This window comes from Apium graveolens, chromosome 11 (assembly GCF_009905375.1).
Source record: "Apium graveolens cultivar Ventura chromosome 11, ASM990537v1, whole genome shotgun sequence".
Lineage (NCBI taxonomy): Eukaryota > Viridiplantae > Streptophyta > Magnoliopsida > Apiales > Apiaceae > Apium > Apium graveolens.
Genome location: NC_133657.1, coordinates 143,554,997 through 143,567,477, shown reverse-complemented (window position 1 = coordinate 143,567,477; position 12,481 = coordinate 143,554,997). Strand labels below are relative to the sequence as shown.

The 12,481-nt window shown below is 34.6% G+C and overlaps 1 protein-coding gene across 1 annotated transcript; it reads left to right on the top strand.

The window, feature by feature from the left end:
• The first annotated feature begins 1,159 nt into the window (after positions 1 to 1,159).
• LOC141697002 (ATP-dependent zinc metalloprotease FTSH 7, chloroplastic-like) lies at positions 1,160 to 12,367 on the top strand. Its single transcript, XM_074501179.1, has 13 exons — positions 1,160 to 2,076; positions 6,826 to 6,891; positions 6,982 to 7,116; positions 7,421 to 7,486; positions 7,938 to 8,123; positions 8,209 to 8,295; positions 8,370 to 8,483; positions 8,555 to 8,679; positions 8,769 to 8,877; positions 10,315 to 10,440; positions 11,131 to 11,454; positions 11,567 to 11,690; positions 11,819 to 12,367. Exons 1-13 carry the CDS (start codon positions 1,267 to 1,269, stop codon positions 11,965 to 11,967), a joined length of 2,421 nt encoding a protein of 806 aa, XP_074357280.1. The 5' UTR covers positions 1,160 to 1,266; the 3' UTR covers positions 11,968 to 12,367.
• Positions 12,368 to 12,481: the final 114 nt, after the last annotated feature.

Here is a 12,481-nt window from a genome sequence, read left to right as displayed (position 1 = left end):
AAGTTAGGATCCCATATTTGTCATATATATTAATTCAACCATTCTTGTTCTCTTAGTTATAATTGTTAGTTTAATTCTTAGTTATAAACAATCTCAACTTGTTATTTGTCTTAACATTGGATAATAATCATATCATTGTTGCATAGGTGCATATTCTTAAATTAACCAAAGAGTCTCTGTGAGAACGAATTTGATCTAAATCTTATACTACTTGCGAACACGTATACTTGCGTGTATTATTAGCGCGTGTTAACGTCCTAACAGAGCTCAAAGCTAAAGGAATGAGCAGAATTTTAAAAGATGGAGAGTTTCTGAACATCAAAGCTGACAAATTCTCAAGATTTAGAATTGATTTACTAGATAGTGGTTATCCAAAAGCAGACAAGATCAAACTAGTAGAAGCTCTAGGTGGGACACCTATTGTAGAAGAACTTGAAATTCTTGTTCAGTTAAAGGATATCCTTAGAGAAGAAACAGAAGCAAAAATAGTATTTACCTGATGCTTGTAACTACTTTAACTTTGTAAATCTTCTAATGTGTAAAAGTTGTAATTGTGTCAATTTTCATTTAACTACTTTATTTTTCATCATAGCTTGGGTTTAGTCTTGTTAACAGGCATGAATTTGTGTTAAGCAATCTTTTAACAAATTGGGTGAGATTGTTGTGCAAGACATGCCTGGACAATAACAATACTGAGTCAAATTGACAACTCTATGTAAGTTGTATTGTAATCTTAGTTTGCATTTTGTATTGTAACATTAAAGTATGTAAAATGGTCAAAGAGCATACTGGAATCTTTTTCTTTTAAACAGTATCAAGCCTAAGAATTCTATCTGGAAAAAGATCAAGAAGATTACGCCTTAGAAGAATTATGAAGAGTGAAAATAATATATGTATTTCAATAGCATGTATTTATAATTTTTATTCAGTTATTAATCACAAAATAATATATGTATTTATATAAATTCTTTAACATTTGATCATTAAAAAGTCAAATCAATCCCTAGAAATGGAAGTGAGGTATAACAATTTAGCCTTTTGAAAAAATTGAAAAAATTATAATAAGGCAAAACGCAATTTTATTTTATTTTGTGAGAAGCAAAACACAAAATAATAACGGTGACAGTTAAAGATGATGACAAAACTTGATATCCAACAGCCCACATTCTCTGAACCCTCTTCTAACATAATCTCCTTACACAACATATACATACAAACACTTGCACATGTTTTCTTTCTTCAATTCTTTAAATTTAACCTAAAAACATGTCAACAATCCACCCTCTACAACCCATAATCCACACACAATTCTACATAAATTCAACTCATAATCCAAAACCCATTCATAAATACCCTTTCTTTACCAATCAATTCAGATATTTATGTCAAAAATCCAATCTTTATGTCTCTAGTTCATCTTTTAGACCGATTAATTTGTATAGACAAACTGGGTTGTTGAGAAATTCACAAAGATTCAATCTTTATCGAATTCAAGCCAAAGCTGAACAAGAAAGTGAGTCCAATTCTGAGCAGGATGATACCAAGAACCCCAAGAACAATGGAGTTAGGACTAGTTCTTCGGGTTCGAGTCGAAAACAGGAGAAAAAGAGAGGTGGGTGGTGGGGGAAAAGCAGGAAATGGGAGTGGAAACCTATAATTCAGGCTCAAGAAATTGGTATTTTGTTATTACAGTTAGGAATTTTTATTTTTGTTATGAGGTTGTTTAGGCCTACTATTGTATTGCCTGGTTCGGACCCAAAGCCTCAAACCACGTTGATTAGTGTTCCTTATAGTGATTTTTTGAGTAAGGTTAATGGGAATCGGGTTGAGAAAGTTGAGGTTGATGGTGTAAATATAATGTTTAAGTTGAAGGATGTTGTTGGGAGTGAAGGGATTGGGAGTGGTGATGCTGTGCAGGATTCGGAGTTGTTGAGGAGTGTGGTGCCGACGAAGAGAGTTGTTTATTCGACTACTCGTCCTAGTGATATTAAGGCTCCCTATGAGAAGATGGTTGAGTATGGTGTTGAGTTTGGGTCGCCTGATAAGAGGTCGGGTGGATTTTTGAATTCAGCATTGGTAAGTCTTGTTTTGTTATTTTAGCATCTAATGTTATTGTTTATGTTTAACGAGAGTTTAATGTTGTTGTTTATGTTTAACGAGAGTTTATTTGGAACTGTGCATTTATTTTAGCGACCCTAAGGGAATATGATAATAACATGTGTATTAATTAGGCTATGATTGTGAAGCTTATGAGATTGTATAGTATAGATAATATTATGGTGCTAAACATGCTTAATTTTTAAAGTTGTGTAGAAAAAGTAGTTTTTTGACCTCGTATCTAGTATGCTCGACATTCCATAATTTTTACCAATTTAATGCTTCACCAAGTCCTGCTACCTCTTTTTGATATGTTGCCACTTAACAGAGTAAGAGATTCGGTGGCAACAACCAGAATGAAATATTATTTAATCGTCACATTACCTTGTTAGGCGAGTACCTTCACCACAACCAAAAGTATAGAAACTGAATTCTTAACATTTTTTAATTCACATGCCTTCACCATCTAGTACAAGGCTTAAACAACAACGTAAGGTTTAAAACTTTGTTTACGCTGTCAAGAAGAATAATGTTAATGATCCCGCTCTATTATTCTCAGAGATCATAGGCTTTCCCCGGTCTCCTAAAGGCCTTCGCTTTCCTAATCCGGTAGGCTTCAGAAGTATTAATACCGTCACATGAATCGTAAATGCATGAATGTGATGCGCAGAGTGCCTTATTCTTTTTCTTATAAAGAGTCTGTTTCCATGACCTATCCCCGTGAATAACAAGTAGACACATGACCATCATATCAAGCGCAATGCAAAGGCTTCCCTTGGGGAGGCATCCATATTTTGTAAAGTACGATAAGAGCAAGTCCAGTAGGCTTCCCTTCCCTTGGGGAGACATCCATATTTTGTAAAGTACTCCTAGTGATTTAGGACTCCTGCTGTCTTATAAATATCATAAATAAATGACTCCTAGTGATTTAGGACAATAATTTGTATATTAACTCCAACAACAATCCTTGTACTTGATCACGCTTATTCTTATTAGTATTATATATGTGAACTCCAACTATGTATTGTAGAGAGAAAAATAGTATAGAAAAGGTGGCAAACGATTATTTTGATGATAAAAATGGCATAAGGAATGGATATACACGTGTAACACTATCTTCATGTGTTCCCTATAAATATTATAAAATAAAAACTTCTAGTGAAACAGGGTTTTGAGTATCAACTTAAACAATATTGCTTATAGTTGCTACTCATTATAATTAAAAAATATTAAATTTGAAGAAAAAAATGGAAGATGGAGAAAAAGAAGTGTGAAAAAGGAGGGAAATGAATATTTTATTCATAAAAATGAAGTAGGGAATGGATAGGGGTTCCTCAAAAATTAGGAATTATGAATGTCCTAGTGTTTTAGTCTAGGAAGCACCGACACTAATACGGCGACACGGGATACGGGACACGGGACACGGGGATTCGTCAATTATCAAAGTGTTCTGGATACGGGACACGGCAAAAAAAAATATATAAAATATAAGATTTGTATATGTCAAATATTGAACAACTTCATTCATAATAATAATAGTGTTTCCTTCATAATAAGTGATAAACTACTATAAGATCTATTCTACATTTTCATTCAAATGATCATCTTGTGTAAAAAGAGCAACTTCCATTTCCGGTTCATCAAGGGACATAAAATTAGGGATAATATAAGATGGTTTGGGCTTTTAAAAACTGATTTTGGGCTTTTTTATATGGGCTGGGTCGGTGGGCCGTGTCGGTCGCGTGTCGGACCCGTGTCGGTCGGGTGTCGGTCGCCCCATGTCGGTAGCCTTTTTCTGTCGACACGCTTTCTGTCGACACGCCACATGGCGTGTCGGACACGTACTCAGCCGTGTTGCCGTGTCTGACACGCATACGACATCCTTTTTGTAGTGTCAGTACTTCCTAGGTTTTAGTTTTAGCGTAATACTAGGACACTGTTTGTGCATTATTTTGTGCTGATTTTCCTAAATTTTAATTTAGGAGCTCATTTGGGTATGTTTGTTGGACTTGCCCTAAAGGTCAGAAGCTAAGATGAATTAAGGAACCGCTAGAACACTGTTTGAGCTCTATGTTGTATTAGATTCCCTAAATTTTAAGTTAGGAGTTCATTTATCTAAGCTGTTGAAATTGCTCTAATATGAGTTGAAAGATAACGGATGTTTGTATATAAACTAATGCCTTTAACGGAATAATGCAGATGGTCCTAAAAGCATCGTCCTCTCTATATTGTTTACAAGGAAGTTTGATTTTTATTTAATCGAATAGAAACGATAGCATTAAAATTGGTAATTATCATTAATCTTTTCGTCTTGGGTTTTGTAATGTACACTAATTTCTAGATGCACTCATGACTCATGGGGGACAAAAGGCGATTCAGTGATGGACTATTTTTTTGTTTCTTGGGAGGGGAAGGTCAGACCATATTTGAACCTACACGTGATAGCTTGATAAGCCCCTGAAGGCCAGGGCTCTATTTAAACTAACTCTAATTTTTTTGCTGTAAATAAATGAAATAGAAGTCCACGGAAATTCTCAGTTTAAATAAATTGTGCTCTCCTATTGAATGTAATTACATCCCATCAAATATTTTAACATTTGTTGGAAGGGGGAAATACTCTTTAACAAAAAATGATAGATTCAAATTTAATGTGTTTTGGCACTTTCATCTTACAATTGTTTTTTTGAAACTATATCGTGCTTCCAAACTACTAGTGGCTATAATATACTAATTTGTGCAACATATGATAATGTTGTGTGAATTAAAGTTTTAATAGTAAATATAAGATTGAGATATTAAATAAAATTAGAAAAGAGAACTCGGTGTAAAGTATAATATATTATTCTCCATATTATTTCTCGTGATGGTTGATAGCAGCTTTTCTGGCCTTGCTGAGATCGTGTAGTAGCACTTTCTGCTTTACTTTTAAATGTGAGCAAACATATATTTATGTATATAAGATTTTTGTCTTCACCTCGAAACAAATCTTTAATTTTGCACACACATAAACCAAACCAAACTAAACATACCCAGTACATCAGCAGGGTGGGTGGGGAGGATAAAAAATGTACGCAGACGATGTCCTTACTCCGAAGGAGAACCCTTGGGAGTAACCCCGACTTAGTGCTAGAAAATAAGTGGATAAATGTGTAATTGTGATACCTAATAAATGAAAAGTAGCAACACGAGGAATACCAATATATCATAAAATTTAACTATCAATTTTGAAGAAACATAATTGGTAAAGTGTGCAAGACATTATCTGAGCCCATGGCCTTTTTCCCACGACCAGTCGTCCAAGATCATCCTTACAAAACTGAACCCAAGGGAAAAAAATTTGGACACACACATATAGTACCTTTTCTAGCCTTGTAGTAGCACTTTTTTTACTTTTACAAAAATGTGAGAAGGCCAATATCTATTAATATAGGATTTTTTTTCTTCACCTTGAAACAAATCTTTGATTTTGAAATATATTATATATATGTGTGTGTATATATTACTTGATACTAGCTAAGATGCTATGTGAATATTTTTTTATACATAATATGATTTGATTGCTTATAATTTTATTGTAGCTCGATTAAATATTATATTAATTAAGCCCGAATGAATAGTATATGCTATTTTGTTTTATCCTGATGTCATTATACCGATCAATGATTTATATTTCGATTTTAATTTTATATTAGAACGATTCAACATTTAGAGTTCTTTTACTCGGATCAATTGTATTTATTATGTTTTTTTAGGTCGATACCCATTATTCTATTCCGGCCAAATCTTACTAATTATATTTTAGTCAGGATCGATAGTATAATTTTTTTAGCCGAGATAAGTAGTGGATACTATTTTGCTTTATTCCCAGGCCCGACCAACGAATTATATTTTAATTTTTATTTTGTTCGAGGCTGGTTGAATAGTTTTAGCCCGGGTGAATAATATATATTATTTTGTTGCCCGATACCTTTATACCAAATAACATATTATCTCCAATTCGGTAATGTGTTTAAGTTAAAAAAAGTAACAGGTTTATATACAAATTATGATTAAAATAGGTTTAAAATAATATCATTAAAATAACTAAGGGTAATTTAGTGAAAACAACAAATACTGTTCTGAATAGACTTTTAATGTTTATTATAATATAGTATAGATAGATATGTTAGTGATATTTTTCGAAATAAAGGTATTTTAGTTAGAAAATATAAAAAATTACGTGTTTGGGCTGGAAAGGGTAACTCGTTAGTTATTAATAATCATTAAGTTTTTATTTTATTTTATTAAAAAGAATTTCCATTTTATTTTCGGAAGCATAGCAAGTTTTGTTATTTAAAATAGAAAACGTAATGTGTTTCTGTAGAAAAATGTAATTGATAAGTTATTAGTAATTATAATATTTTATTAAATAGAATTGTCCGTAATATTTTTGGAAAAAGACGGGTTTTAGTTGGAGAAGATAAAATAGGTAACATGTTTTACTTAAAAAAGGTAATTGGTTTATTAACTAATTGAGTAAGGGTAATCAAGTAAAATAATAAAATCATTAAGTAATGGTAATTAAGTAAATTAACGAAGGACCGTACCAACCAAACTTTCAAGGTTTCATCTATTATAATATAGTAATAGTATAGATAGATAACTTATGTGTATAAGTTGCTGTTATTTTTCTTTTTTAGATGTATATTACTGATGGGAGTTATTTTGTCCTTGTTCTGATGGGTGCAGATTACTTTATTCTATGTTGCTGTGCTGGCAGGGCTTTTTCAAAGGTTCCCTTTCAAATTGTCTCAGGTTTGGACCAGCATATATTAATGTGTTCTATCTAATCAGTACACACATTTTCTTGTATATAGTTTTAGTGATGTCTTTGCATGTGTACAGAATACAGCTGGTCAGCTAAGGAACCGGAAGTCTGGGAGCTCTAGCAGAACTAACGAGACTGAAAAGGGGGAAAGTATAACGTTTGCTGATGTAGCTGGTGTTGATGAAGCTAAGGAAGAGCTTGAAGAGATTGTGGTATTCAAAACAGTACTAACATACTAGAAATAGTTGGCCTTCGTCTGTGGTGACTGTGGTTATATAAAAATATAAAGGGTCATACTCCAATGAAAACTGTGAGAGCCAAAGTGACCAAAAGTTTTAGAATGATATATTAAAATTTGGTGATTTGTGTATATGAATTTGGTGTGGTTCTTACCATTCTCATTTTAAGTTTGATTGTTATTTGATCACCTGCTGATGTGGAGTTTAATTTAAAAATTTACATGCTATGTATAATTCATTTCCACTAAGAAGGTCTTACTAGTATCAATATCTTCAGGAATTCCTGAGGAATCCAGACAGGTATCTCCGAGTCGGTGCTCGTCCTCCTCGTGGTGTTCTCCTGGTGAGTTAATGATACAGGTCTATCTTTTCGCAGAGATCTAGATACAGGACTACTGATCTTTATGATGGATGATTATGAAAAGCAATAATTTTAATCATTCTTAATTAGGAGTAAATCTTAAGACAGAAAGGGGTGTGAAGCTAAGTAAAGCTAACTTATAATTAAATATTAGTTTCAACTTGAAAAATTCATCAGTATACACCCGTGCATTATACGATATATATGTACATGTGTAATGGTATATATGTAATATGTTTTTATCAATCTGATTCGGACTAACCAATTTTAATATTCAAAAGATGTTCTACGCTAAAGATTTTTTTATTATGAATATAAGATTAGGGAGGTACTGCACAACCTAGAAGCAGTGTGCCCCAATATATTTTTTGCATCAAGGTTTGTAGCTTTATATGATTCTAAAATTACAAGTACTCAAATGGTTATCTTACAGGTGGGACTTCCTGGGACAGGTAAAACTCTTCTAGCAAAGGCTGTAGCGGGCGAAGCAGAAGTGCCATTTATAAGTTGTTCCGCAAGTGAATTTGTTGAATTGTATGTTGGCATGGGAGCATCCCGTGTCCGAGATCTTTTTGCCCGGGCAAAGAAGGCGGCTCCATCTATTATTTTTATAGATGAGGTTAGAATTCACTAATCTCTCTAAATGTTTCTCTTCGGTGGTGTTTCCTGGGTGATTCTTAGCCTCCTTTTACTATTCTGTGAAGATTGATGCTGTCGCAAAGAGTCGTGATGGAAAGTTTCGCATTGTCAGCAATGATGAAAGAGAGCAAACTCTAAACCAGCTACTTACTGTAAGATATTTTTTGCTTTGCTTTCGGATCTGCAGAGTTTGAGTATTTACTTCATGTTTACTATTACATTGCAGGAGATGGATGGCTTTGACAGTAACTCAGCAGTAATTGTTTTAGGAGCAACCAATCGATCCGATGTTTTGGACCCTGCACTTCGCCGCCCTGGAAGATTTGATCGTGTTGTTATGGTCCGTGTTGTTTATCTTTGATAAGCAATTATGTGCATGAACAAAATTGACTAAGGTAATTTGGTTTCTAGGTAGAAACACCTGATAGAACTGGAAGAGAAGCTATTTTGAATGTACATGTTTCCAGAAAGGAGCTTCCGCTAGGAGAGAATGTTGATCTAGGCGATATAGCTTCAATGACGACTGGTTTCACTGGGTAATGTACTTTCTAGTTTAACGATATTGCTCTCAGAATTCCTTAGTTGGCAGTTCAGAAATTATTTGAGAAGTACGGATGATTTGCAGGGCAGACCTTGCAAATTTAGTGAATGAAGCTGCTCTGTTAGCAGGAAGACAGAATAAAGATGTTGTTGAGAAAATAGATTTCATTCATGCTGTGGAGCGATCAATAGCTGTAACTTTTCTCTCCTTCTGTATGGCTGCATACTTTAATTTGTGCATGAGAAGGCTTAGAAAAAAATGCACACACAGTCATGCATATAGGTGCTTTTGTCTTTGTGAGACTGATTTTTGTGGTAGTCGTACTCTGTTGCATCAATCCCTTTTTATTCTTATCATCCCGGGCGTAGTTTATAGTCTAATGCCAGAGCCTTGTACCGGCAAGTCATCAAGGTCATAGTATGTGAATTAATTGAATTGTTTTACTAAAGACATAGCATATCTATATTATTGTGGATAAATAGTTTGTGTTGCATGGAAACTTTGATTGTATTTAGTTGACTGTTTACTCATGATAAACAAAATATATCATGATGTGACTATAACTTGAAGAAATACTTTTAGTTTTTCCGTAAATCAAATGCAGCTCTTTGTGTGATGAAGTACTGATTTGTTTATGATTTTTTTTTGAGGGGTGGGGGTCTGAGGGGATCGGTAAGATTTTTGATCATTGTTGTCATGTTGGCCGACTAGTCGACCAAGCAGTAAATGGTTGTCGACTCAACATGTCGACTAGGTGAATGTCGATATTTCGTCGCCTGGTTGACTAAGCTGTCGACTAGTCAACTAGTCGGGCTGCAAAGTCGTTCGGATCACCGACTGGTTTATAACCTGGACCAAAAATGGTCCATACCTGGTCAATCTTTAATAAAAAGATTGACCCTAGTACACACAGCCTCCTCTCTCTATTCCAACTGACGGCTGCCTCTTCAACGGCTAAGAAATCTTATTTCTTCTTCTCTTCCTTCTACGAATCTTTAATTCTACCTTCTTCTTCTTCTCTGCCTAATATGTATCAACTTTTTGTGTCTAGTTCTACAAATCATCATATGAATATATGTATGTATAATTATATATATTATACATATGTGATAACTGATAACACTGTACCTGATAACTTTAAAGTTTAAACTGATTGTGGTGATTGTTTATTATATATATGTGTACTGGTTGAGTGTTGTGACTTGTGAATTGATTTTATATGAACTTGTACAGAATACTTGCTTGTTTTAGGCTAATGGCAGGAAACTCTGAAGATTATGGAATCTAAAAAAAATATTATGGAACTTAAAAATCCAAATTACATAATGCAAATATATATGTGTATATAAAATCACATATATATAATTTATAATATTATATTACTTTTTTATCGACTAGTCTACGACTAGTCGACTAGCTGGAGGTCCATCGACTCGCCTCGACTCATCGATGTGAAAACCATGTTTTTGATGTAGCATTATTTACTGTTTCCCATAGGGTATCGGCTCTTATGGCAGTTTGTCATTATTTTACCTTCTTAATCTTGCTTTAGATGCTTGTACAGTTCATATAAAAAAAAATGCAATAATGATTTATTCTAAGATTGTAGATGGTTGAATCAATATGACAGGGTATTGAGAAGAAGACTGCTAAGCTGCAGGGTATTGAAAAAGGTGTGGTTGCCAGGCATGAAGCAGGTCACGCTGTTGTAGGGACGGCCATTGCAAATCTCATTCCTGGACAACCAAGGGTCTCGGTAAATAGTCTTCCTTTCCTATTTTTATTTATTTAATTTCAGGGACATGCCTAGTGCAATGGTCAAATGATTACTTGCTATTCAGTATGTCACGGGCTCGAACCCTAAAAGTAATTTGTTTATAAAATATGGGCAAGGATGCATACATTGAGACCTTCCTCAGACCCTACTGACATGGGAGTCTTGTGCACTTGTTATGACCTATGCTTTATAATCCTTTTTGGGTGGGGTACATTGAGTAGCTTGTCGTTGTGATTCTCAACTATTGCCGCTAATTACCATTTACTCATCTTTATACCAACTAAAGTACCAAGTAGTGAAGTAAAGAGTGTTGTAATCTTTGGAGATAAGAGCCCACACATGCAAAAATACAGAAAATTAATCTTTAATGATAATTAAAGAGGATAACCTAGGAAAACGCCTTGATGCTATCTTTTATGCCCACCTAGTAACATAGAACACTGGTAATCAATCAATCTGTAGCATTATCAGAATCATGGATTTCTATGTAATAAAGAAAATCTTAATGACATGTTTACCACTCATTTTTCTGTTTGTATGTGTTGTAAACCGTTTAATCCGATTTTTCTCCTTTTATTGTTAAAATACTAAAGCCTTCATGATCATAGTTAATTTCTTTGATAACTAATTATTAATTGAAGACCCATTCCTACTACTTTCTTTTTTTAGAAGCTGAGTATATTACCACGATCAGGAGGGGCACTGGGTTTTACTTACACTCCTCCCACCACTGAGGATAGATATCTACTCTTTGTTGATGAGTTGCGTGGGCGCTTGGTTACTCTCCTTGGAGGACGTGCAGCAGAAGAAGTTGTTTACTCAGGCCGTGTATCAACCGGTGCACTTGATGATATACGGCGTGCAACTGATATGGCATACAAGGCGATTACTGAGTACGGTCTTAATCAGACAATAGGCCCTGTTTCATTGTCAACACTTTCTAGTGGCGGGATTGATGACTCTTCTGGAGCCTCTCCGTGGGGAAGGGATCAGGTTGACCTTTTATTTATCTTTATTATTCAAATAATTTTTCATGTACCTCCCTTATTGTTTTTCTGAGACGCGCCATTTATATCTCCCGATATCCTTTTCCTGAATATGTTAGGGACATCTTGATGATCTTGCTCAAAGAGAGGTCAAAGCGTTGTTACAGTCAGCTCTTGAAGTAGCACTGTGTGTTGTGCGTGCTAACCCTACCGTCTTGGAGGGTCTTGGTGCATATCTTGAAGGTAATACATACCGTTGATTGGTTTGTTACTGACATTTATTAAATCTTATTAGGTTCTTATTTCGAAATGATTTTAAAATAAACTGCCTTTTAGATTAACTTGTCAGACTTACAATATATTAATTTCAGAAAAAGAGAAAGTAGAAGGTGAAGAACTTCATGAATGGTTAAAAATGGTGGTCGCTCCAGCAGAACTTGCAATTTTCATTTCAGGTAAGCAAGAGTCTATGCTCCCATTGCAAGCAAGTCCAGGACAGCGTCTCTTTGATGTTCAGTGAGAATATTTGCTTTTTAGTTGACACTTGATTTAGCCACACCACCATCAGTTTCAAGCAAACAAACCTAAATGTCGTTCTTGACATTATAAAGTCGGGCTGACACAACTTCTCTGTGGCACCAACTCAGCCTCACATCTTTGTATAGCTGCACATGCTAATTCTTTAGCTCATTTATGGGAACCTATATACCACTGGTGGTGTATGGCTGCTGTAAATTCTGAACACGTTATTGATCCAAAACCGTCAAAAAAAGGCGTGTAAATATCTGACTCGGTGATCTTACTATGCCGGATGTAATAGCATGCATTTTTTCCTTCATAGAAAATATACGGAGTCTGCACGTGTAATACACGACCATGTATATTGTTATCAACTAGCAAATGGTAATGGTTATCATACATTCGAGTTGTTTATGCGCAGATATAAAGGCTGTAGATGTTAATTTGATGCTTGCTAAGCTGCTCTCCATGTCCTAGCATTTCATTTTCCTTTGTGTGTGAGTGGGGGGGGGGGT

Excerpts from the sequence above, each read along its gene's own strand:
- LOC141697002 (XM_074501179.1), top strand. The coding sequence starts at position 1,267 with ATGTCAACAATCCACCCTCTACAACCCATAATCCACACACAATTCTAC. Across the intron at positions 2,077-6,825 it reads GATTTTTGAATTCAGCATTG|ATTACTTTATTCTATGTTGC; the intron begins GTAAGTCTTGTT and ends TGATGGGTGCAG. Across the intron at positions 11,455-11,566 it reads CTCCGTGGGGAAGGGATCAG|GGACATCTTGATGATCTTGC; the intron begins GTTGACCTTTTA and ends TGAATATGTTAG.